Source organism: Protopterus annectens, chromosome 13.part0, assembly GCF_019279795.1.
Source record: "Protopterus annectens isolate FY-2018-M chromosome 13.part0, PAN1.0, whole genome shotgun sequence".
In the NCBI taxonomy this organism is placed as follows: Eukaryota; Metazoa; Chordata; order Ceratodontiformes; family Protopteridae; genus Protopterus; species Protopterus annectens.
The window spans coordinates 411,114,631-411,138,812 of NC_056747.1; the positions used below are offsets into that span (position 1 = coordinate 411,114,631).

The window sequence follows — 24,182 nt, forward strand, 5'->3', positions numbered from 1 at the left end:
TCCACATATGCTTATTTTTCCAAACAGTTCAAAGTTTCTTAGTCTATATAATGTTTTTCACAAATCCATTGTATTAGCAAACACAAATTATTTGAAGCTTCTGTCAGTTTTTCTTGTGGAAGTATTTTTCTTTCCTCCAATTTCTCTCTTAATCTTTTTGTATATCTTGTGTCTGGAAATTCCACTCTATTGTCTTTATGGCTTTTCTTTAGCCTATCAGTTTCTGTGATTTTTTGTGGACTGCTACTTCCTTCTACAACAGGGGGCCATCCTCCCCCTGGGCCTGGCCTGACCCCATTGTAGGAATGTTTATGTATTTTGAGGATTTTACACAGTCATTTTTTTCTAGTACTGGTACCAGTGCGCCTTCCAGGATTGGGAACTTTTAGGTGTTGTGCACCCAGCTATCTTTTTTTTAATTTTTGGCCTACTTCTGTCCATGATATATGCTATATAAAATACAGTCTGTATATCAGTGTCGTCTTGAGATTTTGTGAGAAACAGGGTCCACCTCATGAAGGTACTCACCAAGACTTGAGGATAAATTCAACCTCAGCAATACTACTGTCCTTTGCTTGCTAACTTATCTCTCCATTCAGAACTCCCATATTTTGTATGGTTATTGTTATTGTCCTGAAGGATCTCCATCCAAAATCCTAGTCATTCCTTGTATCTTGATCCTCCTATTTTATCTTTATCCCTTTCCATTTTGAGTTGTAGCTTTCTGCTTGTGCTTTGTATAGGAGCCATAACTGTGCATCTTTGAAATACCCCTTCAAATTGGGCAATCCCAAACCACTTTGTTTTGTTGGAAGGATCAACTTCTTATTACTTGACTCTCGCCTTCTTCTGCTCCTAGATAAAATCCATGAACTGCTAATTACTACTTAAGATTTCTCCTCTGGTTGATAAAAGTATGTCTAACCTGTCTATAAAACTAAAGGGACTAAAAACATTTTGACTGCTTCTGTTTGCAATCCGTATCCGTAAAACAGAGCCTCAAGTTTCTAAGGTTTTGTTTTATCTTTTCAGTCTCTTCCCACATATCCGTAGCTGCCTTAACAGAATCCCTTTAACACATACTCCTAAGTTTTTCATTTTATCATGTCTTTATAAATATTGCTGAACCAATTTGTGTGTGGTACATAGTTTACCTGTATTGTGTTTGTTTTATCTTCATTAATTTTGTATCCCAAAAAACTTGAAACTGTCTCAGAGTATACCACAACACTGAAATATAATTTTCTGGTTTTATCAGGTACAAAATATCACCTGCAAATAAAGCCAACTTTTCTTGATTACCGTAACAATTATATCTGTGAATTTGAGTCCATTATTTTCTTTACCAAAGGTTCTAAATATAACGCAAATAACAAAGGGGTTAAGAACACCCCTGCCTGGTTCCTCTCTTCAGACACAACTTATCAGAGAGGAAACGCCCACAATAATTTTTCACCTCCTGCCCCTCATGTATCCTCCTAATTAATCTTATTATTGTGTCAGAGAAAGCAAATGCTTCCACTGCCCCACTCATAAAATCCCAGCTTACTCTGTCAAAAGCTTTCCCTGCATCAAGACCCACCAGTAACTGTAGTATTTTCTTACATTATGCTTCCCTGTGCATCATCATTGTTCTATTAATGTTGTCATATGTTTGTCTTCCCTCTACAAAAATCGTATTAATCCATATTTATCAATTTTACATCACCTTTGCCATTCTGTTGTAGCCATTCTAGACACAAACACTTCATAATCATGGTTTAGAATCTAAATGGGCCTGTATGAAGCTGGATCTGATGGTTCTTTACCATCTGTAAGTATTGTATCCACCACAGCATTCTTCCAGGATGTTGGTGTTGCTTCTCCTTTTAAAATACTGGCATAGGTGATACCATTTGTATTACCATTTCAGCTGTATGATGTTGCTGTAAGGGGAAGATGGGAGTGCCCATCCTGACTGGAGACCAGGGTGGAGCTGACTGTGCACTGCCAAAATTTCTCAGGGAAGGGTTGTCAATGGATGTCTACATCTTGGGGCAAGTGTTGCACTCACCAAGCCAGTGCCAGGTCTTAGTCTTCAACATAGATGTACAGAAGTGAGTACTGACATAGGTGCTATGGGTCTCCATGGTTGTGCGATTCTGACCCCCCCCCCAGTGGTGGGTTAGACCATTACAGACATTCTCATTGCCAGGATGCCAGTAAGCACCATTATAGCTGGCTGAGTGGTGACCACCTAACAAATGCTCTTTTCCTTTTCCTAGCTGTAATTTCCATGTAAGGGAGTGAATGGACCATGTCCAGTTGGAGGAAGGATTGATAGTTAGCAGGCAGAGTGCAGAAAAAAAATGACAACTAGTTCAGGAATGTGTTTGGCTATGTTACCTTGAAGAGTCTTGGTCTGTTGACTAGAACACTTTTCAACTTGTAAAGTAAAAAATGTTTTGGAAGGTTAGATGTGCTGTTGTATTATGTTTAAGCCATGTTATCATTAAGCCGTTTATGTTATCCACTTCCCATTTGTTTATTCTGCTCTTTTCCCCCCATAGTTAATAAATGGCTGTCAGCATTATAGACGGTTTGTGGTAGGAGAGCCAGATTGCAGATCCAGCTCCTAATCTGTTCTATAGGAAAATGGAGAGCATTGCCATACTCTTAAGTAATGTGCTTGTTTTTGCTTTTAAATTTATTTTTTTCAGCCTGTGATAGTTATTTCAAACAACCTTATTTACAGAACATTATGGCTCTGCATATTGCTGGAGGAAATTATATGTGAATGTTGAAATATTTTGTTGCAGTATTTTGCCTCAGACATATGAGCAGTACATCAATACATCACCAAGTTAAGAATATGTGAAAACTATCTTACTCAGTGCCATTTGATAGATTTATTTGATTATTTTGTTTAGTTAGTTTATTTACTGGGGTGGTACACTGATTACAATAGACTATTTGCCCATACAGCCTGAGTAAGAAATTCATAAATTGGCAGGGAAGATTTTTGTGTTCACTGTCGAATATAATCTGATTTATAGTATGTAACTGTTAATAAATAGTTTTGAAACTAATATATTTATGGCTGCATTGTTGTTTTGCTGCAAATGATGTTTCCGGTTGACTTTAATTGTTTTCCCCTAACATTTAGTACTGTAGTGCGACCTTCTTCACCACCTCTTTTGTGCTCTGAAGAAGACAGAGGGCCTGTAACATCTCCCTTGAAGGCATTAGCCAGTGATTCATTTGAAAAGCACATTCGAAATATTCTAAGTCGTGTATCTGCCAATCCTGTATTCATAAGGTAGGCCAAATGTAATTTTTGTGTTTTAATGTAAAGAAACTGTGAATGCCATGTGCAAATCTTTAAGGATGCAGGTACTGCATGTGTGTATATAAACTGTTTCTCTCCATATTTAAATATTCTTACTCCAAGATGGAAAGCTGGATCAGTAGGTTTATTTATAAGCACAGGTTGGTCATTTACAGTAAGCATGCAGCTCATCATTTATCTGAGAAAAAAATAAGTAATACAAAATAAAAAGAAAGCTGTTCCAACATTTTGTTAAACTGTTCAAATGCAATGTTGTCTTTTTCTTTCTGCCTCAACTCCTATTTGCATCAGATCTGACTGTATCAGACTGTTGGATCCAAGGCTCAGGCTTCTTCCCTCTACCCATAATCTCCCCTGCCTTAAAAATTCCTCAGATCTCATTTGCCAGTTGTGCTAATCAGATGTGATCCTAGCGCTTGGCACTTTTTTGACCTTTTTGGTAAAGGTAAGTGATTTCTCATCTTCCTTACTTATAGTAGTGTGGTAGTTGGTTTTGGGTAGTATTGCTTAGGATTTATTTGTCAGTTGGCATTTCCCACCTTTCTCTTTTCCTCCCCTTTAAAAAAATTCTCAAATCTTTAGCTTTGTCTAGTTTAGATATTTAGCTGTATAGTTTGTTTCTTAGCTGTCTGTTACTAGTGTGATGCCATTTTTTTGTGTGTAGCATTTTGGAGCGCTTCTGTGAGGAGTCTGTATGTCCTCCCTGCGGTCGAGTGGCATTCGAAAGACATGTATGAATGGGTGTGCCTTCGTTGAAGGCTGGGCGTTGAGCTGGCACCTCGACACCGTAAAACTCTACTGCCAATCATTAGCAGACCGGAGTTCCGCTGTGGTGACCCCTAACTGGGAAAAGCCGAAAGAAGAAGATTCTGTAATTGCTCCTCTTCTTGTTCTGTGAGATTCCCCGTATTCTGCAGTACTTTAACCTTTGTCAGTCCCTCTAAATAATCCTTGTTACTTAACCATTTCTCTATCTCTCTTTCTTTTATTTCTACCCCGTTTTTAAACTCTTCCACTACCTGTTCCTTAAATTCCTCTCTTTTCAACAGATAGGTGGGATAGCACTAGTCTCATTTTTATTTAATTACCCTCCATTTTTATTTTAGTTATTATTGGTGCTTGATCTTAAATAGTAATTGGATGTGTATCAAAACTTTCAATTAAATGCACATGTTCCTGTGAAATACAAGTTCTGTCTAGCCCAGCATAGTTTTTGTATCTTGTGGAATAATGCATAAATTCACATCTTTCATTCCAAATATTTTCATAAATTCCTTCAAAAATCTACCCTGTTTGGTTATATTTACCCTTCTGGGATTCTCAGATACATCCGCACTGCTGCAAATCAATTATTTCTCCCACAAGTTTCTTAAGCTCCATTATAACTGTTTTAGGTTGAAATTAGAATATAAATATATGCCAGTGTAATCCTCCTTCCTTGCCAGTAGCTCCTTAGTACTACATATCTACAGTTATATTTTTTATCCTGTTCTATCACTATTGGGTCTCCTCTTGCAATTAATAGAAGTACTCCCCTTTTCCTTTGCACTAGATGTTCTGTTGAATAACCATCTTGAAAACCTTTCTTTAACAAATTAACATATTCAGTTCTTCCCAAATGTGTTTCCTGTAGAATACTATTTGCTCACTACATTTTTTAATTTAGTTCATTACTCTTTCTCTTTTGTATAAATTTGTGAGACCATTTACATTAAAAGATAATAGAAAAGGTGCCCTCATTATGTTAAGTAGTTATTATTCCGACCTCTTATGTGTAACAGCTTTTTTTACTGTCTAGTTTCAGCTTTTGTGTTGCATGCATTCATAATGTTTGGCAGGTTGATATTTTATACAGTTGTTTCCTGTCATATTCATTTGAAACTATGTCACATCTTTAAAAACTTTTTTTTTATTTTAGGAAAACCCTCAAAAAAAAAAAAAAAACACACCCAGAACACCCCTGAAACCTATTAATGTAATACTACATATACGGATCCATATCAGATCCACGAAAACCCACATTACCGACGACCGGTTCCCGGATCACCCAGATGAGATCGCCGACACAACGCATCCCCGACAAAGGTAAGCGTATGTGTTACGGAACGGAATCCATTCCTGTTGCTGTAATACAGTTAAAAAACTTGAACAGAAATGTGTATAGCAGGGGGCAAGCCCCCCTGCACCCCCAATGTGGAGGGCAAGCCCCCCCACACCCCCTACTTAAATGTACCAACTCCAAGATCGCACCACATTGTGGAAATGGGAATACATCCCATTCCGCACTACTCACCATTATCGGGGATGTGTTGAGTCGTCTATCTCGTCTCTGTGATCCAGTCGGTAAATTAGGCTTTTGTGGACCTGACATGAACCCATATATATATATATATATATATATATATATATATATATATATATATCTTTGAATGCTGAAGTTTAACCCTCCTAATAAGAACAATTGTTCCTGACTGACTGCCTCACTTAGACCTAAGTTAACCCAAAACCAAGGTTGTCCATGCTAAGAGTCATGATACAGCCCATGCTTCTCCCAAGTGCTGTTTTTGTCTTATTGTTATTCATCTCCCCAGAATGGGAAAACAATTGAATGCTTTCAGAAAACATTTGTCTCTTAACCATTGAAAGAAATATTCTGTTTTTTTTGCTCCTTAACAGATCGTCTCCATAGAGATATGGGAACCAGGTAACACAGTTGCCTCTACAATCACTCATTTGTTTGCTAGTGGAAAACTTTTTATTATATTCGGTATTCTTTTTTATTTATTTGCTTCCCCTTAAAACTTGATCTGATATTGTCAGTCTTCATTCTATCCTCAACGAGTGGGTTGGGATCCGATCCGTCTAATCCGACTCTGCCATTGCTGAAGCTCGCAGCCACCAAATCTTTTGAGCTTCTCCCTTACCCACAATGCACCTGTCCAAATACCTCAGATCTCATTTGCCGCTTCTAGCTATCAGACTTGATCTACCAGTTTCTCTCAAGCTGTATTGGATAAGTAAAGTTTTTGTTCGTAATTCATTCCATTAAACAGTTTCTTTAGTTTTAGCCTTTAGTGTTTGTCATTAACATCTCTGCTGTTTATTCTCCCTTGCCCTTACAACTTTGTCGTATTTTCATACATACCATTGCTGGTATTTCCTTGCCTCCCTTTCTCTTCAACTGTCTTTAGAGTGTTGTATCCTTTTTCTCTTGTGCTGCTGCTGCTGCTGCTGTGTTCTCATTTCCTTTTCATACTTGGTGCTGCTAGATACTGTCATTAGTATCTCCCTTTCCTTAATACCTGTTTGTATTTTCTTCATACCATTGGTGATATTCCTCTGTTTTTCTTCTTCCGCCCTGTTAAAAAAATAAAAAATAAAAAAAGATTACGTTCTATTTTGGATTGTTTTTATCTTAGAAATTTCATGTGTTATTATTGTTGATTTGGATGTTGCATGATGACTGACAAGCCTGCAGGTTTCAAGAAATGCTCCAAACGTGGGCATAAGTTGTCACGCTCGGATGCACACACACTTTGTGTGTACTGCTTGGGTCTGTTACTGGTCTGATTGATCGATTTGCCACATATTTAATCCGTGAGCTTTAATAGAATGTAAAAATATGATATTAAAAGGTCTCCTCCTTTCCTCTTTTGGAGAAGCCATATCCCAGTCTCCAAAGTTGAAGCTTTCCACCTTGTCAAAATCTTCCTCAGACCTTCCTGGAAAAGAACTGCTAAACATCTGGTCTCAACCCCGGATCAGAGAAAGATGAGAATTCAGGATCCAAATGCCCCTCCGTATTCTGTGACTTCCAAAGCGACTATTATGGATCCATCACAATCCAAGTTGGATTAGACAGACCCTTCAGAGACCATGTATTGTCCTTGTACTAGATATTTTCCATCAGTTGACCCAGTACTTGACAAGCTTCCATCACCAGTTTTACAGAGACAAGCATCCCCCTCCATTTACTCTACTTGTTCTTCCAGAAGTCTCACAGAAGAAGATGTGGAGAGAGTGGTGAGGAAGCTCGTGTCGGCACAGGGGCAGATTGGTTTCCCTCAGCACCTACCCCTCTGGGTTGGGGTACCTGACCTTCCACGATACCACCCTTGCAAGTTCCTCGTCTAACATCATCCATTGCCTTAGAGTCACAGGATCCCAGTCGTCCAGATCAGTCAGTCTCTGATCCGAGGATCTCTGTATCTTTGGATCAAACATTGCCTCTGAGACCTCCGATACTTCCGATCCTTTTGGATCCGGAGAGCTCTCTGAGCCAAAGCCTGCCTAATGGGTCCGGGAACAGCCTTCGACTCCAAAGTGTTCGGAGCAATCTCTGTTCTTCAGCACCTCGGCACTGGACAGTTCGGCTCTGGCTTCCTTCTCAGGGGTGGTGCCAGTGGATCAGAGAGAGGGGTTGGTTTGGAAACCTGCTTTTTTGGATCAGAGCCTCTCTCTAGCTCCTTTGAGCTTTGACGTCAAGGCTGCAAAGAGAGTGTTCGCTGTCTGTGGAGTCCTGGTGGAAACTTCCAGCTCAGATCCTACCTATTTCATCATGATGTCCCAGCGCCTGGAGCCTCAACAACTTTCTTTACTGGGACAGTCTTTACCGAAACCTTAGGTTCCCTCCCAGGGAATTTTGATTTCCTCTTCCAAGACTTCCCCAGAACATCCCACTGAGGAAGTACCCAGGAAGAGGATGTGCAAGAAGAAGCACCTAGACTACCCACAGGAGTACCTCAGCGAAGACACAGATTTAGACTATGGCAAAGGGCCCCACGGTCACCTTCTGAAGATGTTCCCTTCAGCGACATCCTAGAAATTCTGAAACAGAGAGGTGGCTGGACATCCTCCACCCCTACACCAGTAGAATCTGTTCTCCTAGAGGCATTTGGTACAGGACCCTCTACTTCCCGGGTGACTCCACCCACTGACAAGCTCATTGACATGATCTCTAGACAGGCGTGGAAGGAACCTGACTCCATAGAACCCATATCTCAGAGACAGGACAAGATAATGGCACCACCTGAGGACAGACAGTTTTGGGTGAAAGGGGCTCCAGTTGAAGCCATGATCATTGCGATGGAGGCCCAGCTGTCCGAATCTGGAGACAATCGGGGAACATTTATCCTTGCACCAGAGAACCTGGCTAGACTTAAAAGATACTTGGGCGCAGAGGATTTATATCCAGAAGTTATGTAATACCATTTTCCCTACTACCACCAATTTCCAGAAAAATCCCAGATGTTCCACCTAGTCAGAGAGATCAAGGAGCAACTCAGATTTGAAAGAGGCTGGAAAAGAGTCATCCAAAAAAGGAACTATCTGATGAGAGTTCCACTGTCCATCCCCCGAACAGGGAGTCACTGGAGATGGGCAGACTGGGGAAGTGTGTCTTTGTTTCAGCGACCTTTGCTTTGCAGTCATTGAACTATTTGGCACATTTTATTAGACTTCAGAGAGATTTGACCAAGGAATTATCAAATACTCTCTCAGGAACCGTCTTTGCAGAAGTTAAAGATTCAGTAACTTCTTAGTTGGCACCCCTACTGTCGATATCTGCTAGCTGCATGAGGCTAGTTTCCAACATAGCGGAAGGACCTCAAGAACTGCGGGTTCAGGCATTTCCATGAGGAGGCATGCCTGGATGTGTTTGTGTGATTTTGTGCAGCCATTTAAGTCCAGTTTTTTCAATGCTCCGTTTGACGGAACTACCGTTTTTGGCCCTAAGGTGAAAGAAAAACTGTCCAGGTGTGAGGATGGAAAGACATTGTCTGCAGTGGGTATATGTTTTTCAGCCCCCCCCCCCCAAAGATCTTTCTCCAGGAATCAGCAGGGTGGCCAAAAAATGTGGTTCAAAAAGTCCCAAGGTCCATTCCATGACGCATGTAGAAGTGGTGCCCCCAGAGGCGGCAACTCCAATGGACATCATCGCCCTCGTGGCAGAGGTGGCCTGTAAAACCAGGGTTCACGAGAATCTTTCTTTGATAAACCCTACCAGCACTCCTGAATGGAGGCTCGACTGTCCGAATCTGTAGAGAGTTGTGAGGTGTTTATTCCTGTACCAGAGAGCCTGGCTAGACTTAAGATTCTTGGTGTAGAGGATTATATCCAGAGGTTATATAATACTATTTTCCCTACCACCACCAAATCCTAGAAAAATCCCTGATGTTCCACCCAGTCAGAGGGATCAAGCAGCTGTTCGTATTCAAAAGCTTCTAGAAAAAGTCATCCAAGAGGTACCACCAGACCAGATAGGATCTGAAATTTACTCAAGGTTCTTTTTAGTGCCAAAAAAGACAGGGGACTGGAGACCGATTCTGGATCTCACAAATCTAAACAAATGTGGTCAACAAACCAATTTCCGGATGGTCACGGTTCAGTCCATTCTCTCTTTTCTGTAGATAGTCAAGATGCCTACGATTACATAAAGTTGAACAGGCGATCCAGAAAGTACCTACACGTCTTGCTGGTAGCCACTCACTACCAATTCAGAGTACTGCCCTTTGGACTCGCTGCAGCCCCCAGGGTGTTTACCAATTGCATGACAGTAGCAGCAGTTTACCTCAGACTGCAGGGATTCTGGATGTTTCCCTACCTGGTCCACTGGCTCATTACTGTTCGAACCAGGCATCAACTCATACATGCAAGAGATCAGGTTCTCGACACCTGTGCTGTCCTAGGAATAACCATAAACTACAGCAAATCACAACTTCATCCAACTCGAGCATTGGAATTTATTGGAGCACTGCTCAATGCAAAGACTGCCATTGCTTCCCTTCCACCACAGCGAGTTGAAACAGTAAGGTCACAGGTCAAGAAGGTTGTAGAGAATGTATCAATCTCAGCCCGCACAGTTCTCTGAACTCTAGGCTTCATGGTGGCAGTCATAATCTTAGTTCTGTGGCCAGGTTTTACATGCGGATCATGCAGTGGATGTTGGCTACTCAATGGTCCGTCTTCCGTCAGTCAGTATCGTATCAGATAAAAATTACCAACACTTGCAAAAGAGATCTCAATTGGCCATCCCTTCATTCCCCAACAGCCCAAGGCCATAGTGACTGTGAAGAAAATGAAAACACTCATCTGTGTTAGTATGTCTGGCAGGAGATTTGTGTATATTCTCATATTAACTTGTATTGTATGCTAGCATGTCTAATTGTAAAAATGTAAATAAGTTTTAAAATTGTTGAGTATTTACCAGCTTCTATAGAATGTGTAAAGAATCTGTCAATGTTTTGATACATTTCTAATTGAGCATGTTTGAGAGAGAGAGAGGTTATATCATTAGAATGTTCCTGTTTTTTAGATGATTAAACAGCTGATTGACAGGAAAAAAAATTTTTCAAATAACTTTTTTTTTTTAAATAAGACAGTTGAGACTGTTAAGCTGTGCAGTTAGTAAAGTACTGAGCAGTTTGTAAAGAGCAGCTCTTTTTTGAAGAGTTGCAGTCACAGTGCTTTGTAGTGATACCTGAAGAAAAGAGAACTCACCAAAAACTGTAAGCCTGCCTTGCTGTTGTGTTAGATTAGATCAGGGACAGTATTCTCAGGGACAGTATTCTCTAGTTAGATTAAGAAAGCTTAGATCTGAAGTAGTTAACTTCATTTGTCTGCAACCTGTGGGATACGGATCCGATCTCGGATCTGAGCCGGCAATTTTACAAAGCTTAGATCCGAGCTCCTAGCTCCTCCCCTTACCCATAATCCCCTGCCAACCCTGACTGACCTCAGCTCTAGTTTGCCGCGCTTCTGAACAGCAGCTAGATTGCGAGCTCCTGGTCTTTTGGTCAGATAAGTCCTTGTATCTTAAATTTTTCTCCTTAAACTTGTGTGATTGTGTTGTGTTGGTTAGGTTTCCCTTCTTATAACCTTACTTTATATAACCTCTTTAAATTTTTCTAGTCAAATTTTCCTCCTCATCCCTCGCTGGTCGTAGTCTGTGTGTGTTTAGTGTGTTTGGGGCCTACTGAGTGAGTTTTCTTTAGCTAACATGTCTGAGGCCCCAAAACCAATATTTTCTAAGTGCACCGAGTGTGGCCATAAGCTCTCCCCAGCGGATGGCCACACTCGGTGTGTCCGGTGCCTTGGGGTTGAACACCTCTCCTCCTGTGCACGGCGTTCAACCTCAGGGCACTGAAGGACCGGAGGTCGAAGCTGATCCTAGTGGGACTCTTGCCCCCGGATTCGGCTTTGGACTCCGGTGCTTCTGTGGCCTCCTCCCAGGCTTCTGTGGCGGCCACTCCTGCCTCTCTCCCCCCTGCCGGGACCCAACCCAATCTCCCACTTCTGCGCTGGAGGAGAGGGAGGCCAGGAAAGAAAAAAGGAGGGAGAAGCACCACAAGCAGCAGGCCAAGGCCTCCGCTTTGGCCCCCCCGGCTAAGCGGGCTTCTCCCTCCACGGCTTCCAGGTCTCCTCCTTCTCGGCTCCGGTCTCCATGCTTCTCACCGGGACCCGAGGAGGAGGAGACCTGATCTCCGTTGAGGTCATCGAGGCGGCACTCCCGGCCAGCCTCGGTGGCCTCGTCGAGATCAACGCGTAGCCTTTCTGAAGCTGATTTGGACTGGGTGATGCGAAGGTTCATCCAGGCCCAAATGCAGATGGGAGTGCTCCTGCCTCCCCCCCCCCAGGGGGAGCGCAACACCCTTCTTTGCCCCGATAGCTCCTTCTCCCTTCCCAGGTTCGGAGCACTCGGAGCCGGGCAGCGTTGGAGCCGGGAGTGGGTCGGCGCCGACAGTATCTGGTACTTCGGCTCCGACCCTTCCTTCGAGTTTACCGGATCCGTCCTTGTCGGATCCGAGCTCTCGGAGCCATGCTCTGAGCTTCGGATCCGAGGGGTTTGGTGTGCCTTCGGCTCCGTCCAGGTCGGAGCACACTGGACCTTCGGATCCGATGGTCTCAGTGCCGGCTCCGATCCATCCATCGGATCCAAGTGAGGGTCGGCTATCGGATCCCAGAGAGAGTGGCTCTCCCTCGGCCTTCGATGTGGTGGAGAGGGCTCTGTTGAGTGCATCCAGACCCCCGCTCCCTGCTACGGATCCATCCCGCACTCCCTCTCGTTTGGGTAGGGCTTCCGTCGCCCGGCCACAGGGACAGCCTGCTTTGACATCTCAGGTCATTACCCTGGAACAAGACGTTGCTGGTGAGTCGTCCTCGGACAGTCCCCCCGAGGATGTTCCTCACAAGCGGAAGTGTAAGAGGAGGCATGTGGACTCCCCCGAGTCCTTGACAGAAGACATTGATTTGGATGAGGGGGAAGGCGCCCCAAGGTCACCCCCCGAGGATGTCTCCTTCGGAGACATCATGGAAATGCTTAGGATAAGAGGGGGGTGGTCTGCCCCTAAGGCTTCCTCGGACGAATCCGTGTTCCTGGAGGCGTTCGAAGCAGGCCCATCTACCTCTTGGGTGTCCCCTCCGGCCGACCCCTTAGTGGACCTTATCACCACTAGGGCGTGGAAGGAGCCGGACACTGTGGAGTCAGTCCCCAAACGTCCTGACAAGGTCCTGAGCCCCCCGGCAGAGAAATCCCATTGGAGCAAGGGACCCCCCCGTAGATGCCATGTTGGTGGCGGCAGCCACCAAGAGGAAGTTAGCCCAAGGGAGTCCCTTGGTCCATCCTCCGAGCAAGGAGTCTCGCTCGATGGACCGTCTCGGGAAGCGGGTCTTTAGTTCAGCGACCTTCACTGTAAGGTCCCTGAACTACATGGCACATGTGATTCGACTACAGTGAGACCTTATCAAAGAGTACACTGCATCGCCCCCGGAGTCCATGTCGGGGGAGGACAAAACAGTTGTACTCCACTCGCATAGCCACTCTTAGGTCTATATCCAACACCTCTATGCGGCTTTTATCCCATGCTACAGAGGGAGCCGCTAGAGCCAGCGGAGCAGGCCTAGTTATGAGGCACCAGGCCTGGCTCCGACATTGTGATTTTGCGGAACCCTTCAAGGCATCCTTTGCGAATGCCCCCTTCGATGGTTCTGCCATATTTGGCAAGGCAATTCGCTAGACTTTGGTCCAGAGCAAAAAGGACGGGAAGACGTTGTCTGCCTTCGGAGTCTGCTTCTCTGCTCCCCAGAGGTCCTTCTCCAAGAACCAAAAGGGACAGAAGAAGATGTGGTTCCGAAAGTCGCAACAATCCCAGTCTGCTCTGGACTCCCAGTCCTTCCGTGACAGAGGAGCACAGGGTGGACGCCGTCTTAGAGGCAGAGTGGGCCCGAAGAGCTTTGGGTCCAGAGAAGCCTTCTCTGATCGGCCCACGCAGCAACCCTGAGGGGTTGCCCGACTGCTCCACTCTGGAGGCAGTCCGGGGGCGTTTCTTGAAGCACCTGGCAGCTTGGGAGTCCATTACAACAGACCGCTGCATGCTTCGTATCATATCCAGAGGATACAGAATTCCCTTTTTCTACATTCCCGACACCCCCGGACACCTCCCCGATGTTCCACCCAATCAGAGGGAGGCAGCAGCTGTGGAAATTCGGCTGCTTTTAGAAAAAAGAGCCATCCAGCACATCCCCCCAGGCCAGTCCGAATCGGGTTACTACTCCAGGTTCTTTTTGGTGCCAAAAAAGATTGGGGACATAAGGCCCATCCTCGATCTTTCCCTACTAAGTCTGTCAGTAACCAAAGAAAAGTTCCAGATGGTCACTCTTCAATCTATTCTCCCCCTCTTGCAGGAGAATGACTGGATGTGCTCCATAGACCTCAAGGACGCGTACTACCACGTATTGATGGACGAACGGTCCAGGAGGTTTCTCCGCTTCTGGCTGGGAGCCAGTCATTATCAATTCAGGGTCCTCCCCTTTGGTCTCACCTCAGCCCCCAGGGTTATTAGCAGTGATAGCGGCCCACCTGAGACTCCAGGGAATGCAGGTCTTCCCGTACCTGGACGACTGGCTCCTCACCGCCCCGACAAGGCATCTACTATGCTTAGCCAGGGACTATTTTCTCAACTTTGCTCCGCAACTAGGTATCACTATAAACTCGGACAAGTCCTCTCTCACCCCGACTCAGGTGATAAATTTTATCGGGGTCAGACTGGACACCAACAGGCAACTAGTCTTTTTAACTCCCGACTGGTTGCACACTTTGAGGGCACATGTGCGGGCCATCTTTCAATCTTCAAAACCTCCGGCGGGATTGGTTCTGAGGGCTCTGGGGTCCACGGCAGCCGCTATAAACCTTCTTCCCATGGCGCGTCTGAACATGAGGATTTTACAGTGGACTCTCCAAGTCCAATGGTTGCTTCATCAGTACCCCTTGAGTCACCCCATTTCTCTCAGCAGGGCCTGCAAGAGGGCTCTCGTTTGGTGGTTTCAATCGACGGACCCCCCAGGCCACGGACACCTCTCGTCTTGGGTGGGGGGGGGGCATTATTCGAGCAGGACAGTCCAAGGCACGTGGAACGATTCGGAGACCTTATTGCACATAAATGTTCTAGAGATGAGGGCAGTGCTGTTGTCATTGCAAGCACTTCAGAGCCTTCTGCCTGTAGGAACAATTGCAATCCAGACAGACAGTATGTCTGTTGTATGGTATATCAACAAACAAGGGGGAACCAGGTCTTACCCACTCTGTCGAGAAGCCATGAGAGTGTGGGAATGGGCGATCTCCACCAACCGCTTTCTCATTGCAACGCACATTCCAGGACGGACCAACATCCTGGCGGACAGACTGAGTCGCACCATCCTTTCACCTTACGAGTGGTCCCTCAATCCTCAAGTAGCGAGTCGAATTTTTGCCGTTTGGGGGCAGCCCTGTTGCGATCTTTTCGCATCTCCCTCAAACACGAAATACAACAATTACTTTGCTCTCATTCCCCCTGCTGGGGAAGCCCCGAGGGACGCCTTGGTGCATGCTTGGCCACCCGGTCTTCTCTATGCCTACCCTCCTCTTCCCCTCATGCTGAAACGTCTTCAGAAAGCCAGTCGGTTGGGGAGCAGGATGATCCTCATTGCCCCATTTTGGCCTCGCCAAGCTTGGTTCCCTTACCTCGAGTGAATCCGCCCTGGATTCTAGATCCCCTTCCGGATCTAATTTCCCTCCCCCAAGGGATCCCACTTCCCGACCTGGCCAGCCTCAAGCTAGCGGCTTGGCTGCTCCATTTCCACTTGTAGCTAGGACTCCCGGTATCTCTTTTCCAGTTAAAACTATCCTAGTAGCAGCGCACAAGCCCTCTACTAGGCAGGTCTGTGGTAGTAAATGGAAGCGTTTCTCTATCTGGGCAGAACGCCATAATTTGGACCCTTTTACAGCCCCCTTGCCTGCGGTGCTGGACTTTCTTTCAGGTCTTTTTAATGGCGGAGCTAGCTCTTCTACAGTTAAGGTTCAGTTAGCAGCTGTCTCTCATTACCACGTAGGTACTGAAATGGGTCCTATGATTACTACAAAATTGTGCAAAACGTTCCTAAAGGGCACCTTTCTTCTTAGACCTCCAATAAAGGAAGCGGTACCTCCATGGGATTTGACCTTGGTATTACAAGCCCTGACAGCCCCTCCCTTCGAACCGGCGTCTTCAGTAGACCTCAGATATTTGTCTTGGAAAACAGCCTTTCTTGTGGCTATTACTTCAGCCAGGAGAGTATCTGAATTGCAAGCTCTTTCTGTGAAACCCCCATACTTAGCCTTTCACAAGGATAGGGTTTACCTCAGGACCAATCCCTCCTTCCTGCCGAAGGTAGTTTCTGAATCTAATATTAACCAATCTATCAATTTGCCGGTCTTCTTTCCTAACTACCAGAACAAAGGGGAGTACAGACTACATTCTTTGGACGTGCACAGACAACTTAGATTTTACATTCATAGGACATCTGGTCATAGACAATCCGACCAGTTGTTTGTCTCCTTTGCCAAATGTAATCTAGGTAAACCGGTCTCGAAAGTTTCCTTATCGAGATGGATTTCACAGTGTATCATTACAGCGTATCAAAATTCCGGCAGGCCCGCACCTCAAGGAGTTCATGCCCATTCAACTAGGGTTTCCTTGGATGATATCTGTTCAGCAGCCACTTGGGCCTCATCTCATATCTTCATCAATCATTATAAATTGGACATTACCTCCAGAGGGAGAACTTGGTTTGGCTCTGCAGTGCTCCGGAATATCCTTCCATGAAGGCCGCCCAAGGTTTAGGTAGCTGGGGACTCTGTCCTACAGGTTGCAGACCAAATGAAGTTAACTACTTCAGATTAAGAAGTTATGTACTCACCATAACGTTCCATCTGAGTAGGTAAACTTCATTTGTCTGCAACCGTTCCCCCCCCTCCGTCCCCCTGACCTTCAGATGTGTTTTATGTCATATAGTGATGTACCAATTCTGATAAAGTAGTTAGTTATCCACTATAGTGCTTGCGGGCAAACTTGATCTGAGGTCAGTCAGGGTTGGCAGGGGATTATGGGTAAGGGGAGGAGCTAGGAGCTCGGATCTAAGCTTTGTAAAGTTGCCGGCTCGGATCCGAGATCGGATCCGTATCCTACAGGTTGCAGACAAATGAAGTTTACCTACTCAGATGGAACGTTATGGTGAGTACATAACTTCTTATTATTAAGATAGGGTTTTTTCTAAAATGATGGACTTCTGTCCTACAGTTTAATTTTACATTTCTGGTTTTTGAATTCTGGTGTTTATTGAAAGCTATATTCTTGTAATCATTTTACTTAAGATGTTTTTTCATTGCTTTACATTGTGGCTGGAAATCAGTGTATTCTGTAGAGATTACAGAGTGCTTATACCTGTTTGATACTCACCAGGTCACCTCGAAGGCCTGGTTGCTTCTGGTCATAGCTATCATTTATTTTGATATTTAATTTTCATAATTGGACACCCCTTCAGAAGGGCATGAAGACACTCTTATTGGTTTCAGCATTACTGTGTAATTTTGGCGAAGGAACACAGCTGGAAATCTGTGTCGGGCTTTCCCAGAAGGGTTTGGATGTGTGAGATTTAAATTTAATTTGGGTGTGAGTGTATCAGCTGTCTTAAACTGGGACACATTGCTCTGAAGTGTGTAATAAGGAGTCACATTAGGGGTGGACGGATGTGTATACAGTCCAGTCCCAGGAAAACTGAGCGTGTTCCTGTTGTGCTGTTAGTGGAAAATTGTGAAATATTACTACTGTTTAAGTGATGGTCTCACATTGGAGTCAGTAGTGAGGATTGAAGTTCCTTAGTTACTGACCCAAGATAGTAAGGGAAGTCGCATTTAATTGGTGGTAGTCTGGTGGGATATTGGCTTGGATGTTACAGTGACCATGGATGCTTCCCAGATGGGGGGGCATTATCTAGGGAAGACGGTTCAGGGTAAGTGGTCCATGGAAGAGGCCATTTTGCATATAAATGTTTTAGAAGTGAGAGCAGTGCTCTTAATGTTATGAGCTTTTCAAGCTGTTCTTCCCTCCAGGATGATTGTGATTCAAATGGACAATATATCAAGCTTCTGGTACATCAACAAATGGGGGAACCAAATCTTACTCATTGTGTTGAGAAGCGCTCAGGGTCTGGTAATGGGCGATCTCTTCTAACTGTTTTCTTTTAGTAACGCACATTGCAGGGAGATCCAACTTGCTTGCGGACAATCTGAGCAGGTGCATTCTTCTTCCACATGAGTGGTCCCTCAACAAAGTGTCAGACGAGATTTTCTGTCAGTGGGGCCAGCCATGCTGCGATCTTTTTGCCTCTCCACTAAACAACAAGTGCAGCAACTACTTTGACCCAATTTCCCTACAGGGGCAGTCACTGTGGGATGCTGTACTTCATGATTGTCCCCCCCCCCCCGATCTCCTTTATGCCTTCCAACCAACCCCATTGATCCTAAAATTTTTGTAGAAAGCTGCCAGGTCGGCGAGTACAGTGATCCTCTTTGCCCTCTATTGACCTCAAATTTGGTTTCACAGCCTGAGACTTGGTCATCTGGTTCAACCACCATTGAACCTAGAGCTGACTCCAGACCTCTTGTCTCACCTGATGGGCACATCTCACCCAGATGTAGCAAGCCTCAAGCGGACTGCTTGGCTTCTCCTGTTCCCTTATCACCTGTCCGATGTACAATTCTGTCTTCCCATAAACCTTTGACAAGGAAAACCTATTCAAGTAAATTGAAAAGGTTTGCCATTCGGGCTCAACAACATAAACATGACCCATTTTCAGACCCCATTAATCATATTTTGGATTTCCTTGCTCACGTTTTTCAAAATGGTGCTTGTACCTCCACCATTAGGGTACAACTAGCAGCAATGTCAAATTACCATACAGGATTGAATGGTGCACCCATAGCATCTCATAAATTGAGCAAGGCCTTCTTAAAAGGAACATTTTTTCAAAAGCCTTGTTTTAAATACCCTACACATCCATGGGACTTAAATTTGATGCTTTAGTCTCTCACACAACCTTCTTTTTGAACCAGCAGCTACATGCGACCTGAAATATCTTTCATGGAAAACAATTTTTTGGTTGCGATTACTTCTGCAGGAAGAATTTCTGAGGTCTAAGCACCATCTTCTAAACTTCATTATTTGTTTTTCGGCAAAGATAGAATGACTTTGCGTACCAACCCGTCCTTTCTTCCAAAGGTGGTGTCAGAATCCAATATCAATAGTACTATCAATTTGCTAGTGTTTTTTTTTTTTTCTTAAGTTTACCAGCAAATGAGAATATAACTTACATTTACTGGGTATTCATAAACAGTTGTGATTCTATCTGCATAGACAAGAAAAAATCAGGAAAGCAGAACAACTATGTCTCCTTCTCTGGACCAAAATGGAAAAATCGATTTCCAAAGTTACTGTATCAAAGTGGCGGACAAATTGCATCTCATTTGTCTATGCTAAATTGGTCTTTTCTCTTACACACCCATTTAATGCGCATTTGATTAGATCAGTGGCTTTTTCCATGTCTTTTTTTTTTTTCAATCTAGGATGTCTATGGATGATATTTGTGCAACAACAGCTTGGGCTACTCCTCATACCTTTATCACTCATTACAAGTTGGATCTGGTCTCCAGAGGTGGGGCATCATTTGGTTCTGTGGTGCTCATGAATATCCTTCCTTGAGTCTACTCTGGATACAAGTAGCTAGGGACGCTGTCCCACTCGTAGAGGATAGAATGAAGATTGACACATCAGATATAGAAGTTACAGAAAAGCCTCAGTTAACCGGAACTCAAGCAACCAGCAAAAAAATCGAAGCAGTACAGTACAATCTTCATGTGTTGCACTTTCCGTTTTCCCCTGCAGAAACATACCGTTTTTAGAGTTTGAGTTTTAAAAAGGAAGACAGGAAAAAATTGCCTCTCTTCCCAAACTGAGAACAATTCAAACCAAACAAATAGTATAGGGTACAGTATTAGTTTGGCATAGTTTTAATAGTAACTCTCAAACAACCAGAAACTGCAGTTATCCGGCATCTACCAGTCCCCATGATTTATGTACTTAGCTTAACATTCCATCTGTGCTGTCAGTCTGCCTTCTTCCTCAACTCCCCTGCCACTAAACCCTGTCCATGGCTTCTGGAGGAATGAATATTTACATGTTCACAAAATATGCATGTTTTATTTGTATATATGATTCTGGATATGGCTTTCCATAATTCTCCTCATTTTCCTTTGCTAATATAGCAGCAAACAAGATCTGAGGTATTTGGGTGGGTGCATTGTAGGTAAGGGAGAAGCGAGAGAAATCTGGTGGGTACAAGCTTTATCATCGGGCAAGTCTGATCTGATGGATTGGATCCGAACCTACTTGTTGAGGAAGAATGAAGATCAATAACACAGACAGAACATTATAGTAAGCACATAACTATTTACTAGATCAATCCTAGGGCCTTAATCCAGTCATTCCCCTATGCAAAAGTAAGAAAAAGCACATCAGTTTTCCTTATATCATACTCTTTTGACAAGACATTTCTTCCTTTTTTTTTTTTTTTTTTATATATACATTCCACTGCCTACATTTCGTAAAAATGAACAAGGATAAAGAAAGAAGGGAAAAAAACAGGGCCACCTGTTTACTTTACTATCCCTGTTACATTGAAAAATAACAGAAAGCTTTACTTTATAACATACAGATTATTTCATGCATTATAAAAATACTACTGTTAAGATCACGGTTTGTTTTACTTACAGCTAACTCTCGTCTTCCTCTTCCCCCCACCTAAATGAGTCCCCTGCAAGTTTAACAAAGTAAAAAAAGTTTAATGTTTCCAGGTTTTCTTGTTCTGTCATGTTTCACAAATATAATTTAATGCTTTGTAATCCCACATTTATTTGTCGATTTCTGAGTTGCCGGTTTTCTTCCTGTTGATTTCCATCTCCTAAATCCAGTCTGTACTTCATTTCCAATGTACTTTCTTCTGGTCAACTCTTGTGCTTGTTTTTGTCTTTCTTACTCATTTTGCTTTGAAACATTGGAAAAGGTTTCACTGCACACACTCTCTGTGGGCTTTATTACCAAAAAAAAAAAAAAAAAAATCAGAAAAAAGCAGACTCTCCTTCTGTCTCATAGCTTACTTTTTGTTGGACAGACTTTTGTATTTCCTAATATATTCTGCATCAAAAAAGCTGAGCATCTCTTCTTGAGCAGTCTCATGTTCAGCCAGCCTTTTCTTCATTTTGTCATCTGATTTTTGCAGTTTTATCACCTCATCTGAATATCTGTTTAAAGCTTCTTCCATTTTTTCCAGCCTTTGTTATTTGAGTTGATATACTCCTTCATAGTTCTATTTATTTTAATCAGCTCTGACTACATTTGATGTATTTCTTCTTCCCACTTACTGGAAGTCATGTTTTGCACTAAAGCTGGGGTTTTCACTGCTCTTTGCTGAACAATTGCAGAATTCTTCCCACTCAATGTTTCCTCCTCTTCTTTTGTTTTTGATTTTTTTTCAGCTTTTCTGAATTTCATTTTGCTGGCAACCAGGCAGTGCACTTACTAGCAAGTTACTGACATTTTCTCAAAAAAAAAAAAAAAAAGTTCACTGGTTGTCCTTCCTAAGTTTCTGTTTTCACACCAGGGGAGCTGAAATTAAGCTGTTACTCAGTGTACAGCCGTCTTGGAAGTCCGAGTTCATGTAGGATTGAGGAACTGTGATGCTAACGAGGAAACTAGGGAGGCTAATTTGCCTTTAAGCAAGATAGAATGTAACCATTTGTGCTCCAGTCTCCAGCCAGATCTCCCTATAATTTGTAAAGAATGGTCAAACCATGGCTCATGGAGGGCTAAGCTAAGAGGATGCTTCTGAGCAGGAGACGCTACCCAACAAAGGACTCTCTCAACACTTGGGATATAATTCAGAGATACAAAAAAGAAAATTACAAATAACTGTAGTAAAACACTCAGGAGAAACCGTATGTAGCCTTCTTCATTCTATGTAACAGAAATCAGGAGCAGATTCCTGAATAAACAGTGGTTTGACCAGGTAACAGGCGCTACAGTAAGATTAGTACTAGAAATACTAGATGTAAGGATAAGATCAAGAGTATGACTTGGTTGTTGGGTGGGAACATTAACTTGTTGAGATAATCCAAAACCATTCCTAGTACAGTAAAAACTCAAGAGCAAAGGTTGAAGATAAATTATCTAACCTTAAAATTACTCACTGTTAGCCAACGGGTGGGTGGGCAAGAAGAAAATAAGAGAATTCCTGTAAAAATATTATTGCATTACCATGAGGATGATTGAGAGAGAGAGGCAGACAAACGAAGAGCAAAGTCCAAAAGTGTATTCAGAGGTACAAAAGGAAGCAGTTTTAATATTAGAAAATAAAAAGGAGGAGTGCTGGATAATGGTCACACCACTCCCCAGTACAAATGGATCTAAAAGAATGGAAAGCAAAATGTCCAGTAGGAATAAGTGCTGAAAGGATGGGACCACAATTTGAATCCAGCCATGTTTCAGTCATTAATGTTGTTGGCATTGATAATATCAAATTAAGGGGTTGTCTTATTGCAAGCATAACAAGCATTATTGAGACTTGAACATTCTTTGATTGTAGAAAACAAGAGCCAAGCTACTCAGCTGGAATAGTAGAAATTGCATAAATAAGATTGTAGACATGTCATCAAATTTATTCTTAATTAAATTACTCATAATAAGAACAGTAATTGCATGAGGATGAGATAAACTGGATAGCCTAAGAGGGTAGTGGTGATAACCACCTCAGTGCCTTTTAGTAATACCAAAAGTAGATCAGTGCTCAGTAGTCAAAGAAGAAAAATTGGAAGTAATAAACCAATAGTGGGTCATGAGCTTCTCCTTAGAGTATGAAGAAGTCATCTTAAATCTTGAAAAACAGTAATGCAACCAGTACAACAGTGTAGCTTTAAAGAAATAAGTTGGGTACCAAGTTAAAACAAATACAAGAAAGTGTTTAAAAGGACTCAAAAACATTCCAAGAAAAACAAATGATACATTAAGAGAAAACCCAAGTAATACACAGTGAATTTAAAAAAAATCAACTACAAAAATTAAAAAAAAAAAGATATACACAATAAAATCATAAAGAACCTTAATACCTAAAAAAGGAAGTCAGTAAGAGTAAGTCTGTTGTACAAAAATGGGTAGTTTTTGTAAGCTCAGAGTAACTATAAGTGTCTATTGCATTCTAGCTTCCAAAGTAAAATTTAAATTAACTAAAATCAACAAGTCAGATAAGCAAACAAGTTTCCGTCTTGAGTTGCAAATAATAACTCCCTGCTTACTAATTATTTCAGTGGGTTACTTAAAAAGATAAGTCACTCAACGAGCATCCAGGGAAAATGCAGGACACAGTTTTAAGTTTCTAGTAAAATCATTTTAAAAGTCAAATCCAATCTGTCAAGACTTCCCAGTCCCCCCATACAGACATGGCAAGGAGATTCACAACAGCCCAGAAATGCCAGTGGCCAGTCCAGTGCTAAAAACAGAATGAAACCCCCCACATTGATCCACTCCAATCGGACAAACCTTAAATAGGCACCACAAAGCCACAGCAAGCCATGTTGCCACAGGTTACAAATTCTGTTAAATCCAGAGCACAAGGCCAGAAAAATCAGAGATACTGGTAATAGCAAGACACCTCCTTGCAGTGCACAAGCCAGTGCACAACAGCTAAGTCCAGCTGTAATTTGCCTCACTGTAGCAGCCTAGACCACAGGAAGAGCTCAGTGAGTCAGGTTTAAAGCTGATGCTCAACATAAACAATAGCAGCTTTTCAAAGGCTACCAGTCAGTGGTCACCAGCACCAAGGGAGTCCAAGCAACAAGGAGAAAAGCCTTACAGTCCTGGAGAAACTCCTGCCAAATGCTGAACCCATCCAAAGTCTTGGCATCCTCTTGAAGCACACTAAGTCCTCTGAAGACATCAGTTACAGGGAAATGCTGCTGAATGTAACAGAACAAGGTTTCAGCATTCAAAAATTGCACCCCTTGCAGTCATGAAATCCACCCTCAACCACAAGACTCACACTCCAAGTGTATGTGTACTGCCTGTGGGAATCAAGTTTGAATAAGGATTGCCAGCTGTATTCCATTTTTGGGCCTAGAACCCTCTCAGACTGATACTCAAAATTTTTGCCTTAAAAGGCCTCCTTCCAGCCACAGCATGGGAATGGGCCTCCTCCCTCATGGGTTCTCCCTTGAGCAAAAAGTCTGGATAAGTCTAACAGAGACAATACCAAGGAGACGAACTAGGATAAAGAGAGGGACAAAGAAAAAGAGGAGGATAGACCTCAGTGGAAAGAGTCTAATAAAAGATCTCCTGACCTTATGGGAGCAATGGGTCCCACCTTGAAGCTTCCCAGACCTTTAGAACCTGTCCCCCTTTCGGAGACGATTTGGTTCCGATCTCCCAAGGCTGCCATTGATGGCTTTTTTGCTCGGATC

The 24,182-nt window shown here is 43.1% G+C and overlaps 1 protein-coding gene across 2 annotated transcripts in view; it reads left to right on the forward strand.

The window, feature by feature from the left end:
- NUP88 (nucleoporin 88) overlaps window positions 1-24,182 on the forward strand; it is a 537,460-nt gene that overhangs the window by 477,294 nt on the left and 35,984 nt on the right. For both annotated transcript variants that reach the window (XM_044054045.1, XM_044054046.1), the window contains one exon: window positions 3,146-3,298. In XM_044054045.1, the coding sequence (XP_043909980.1) occupies window positions 3,146-3,298 (153 nt within the window). The remainder of the gene's footprint in view (window positions 1-3,145; window positions 3,299-24,182) is intronic.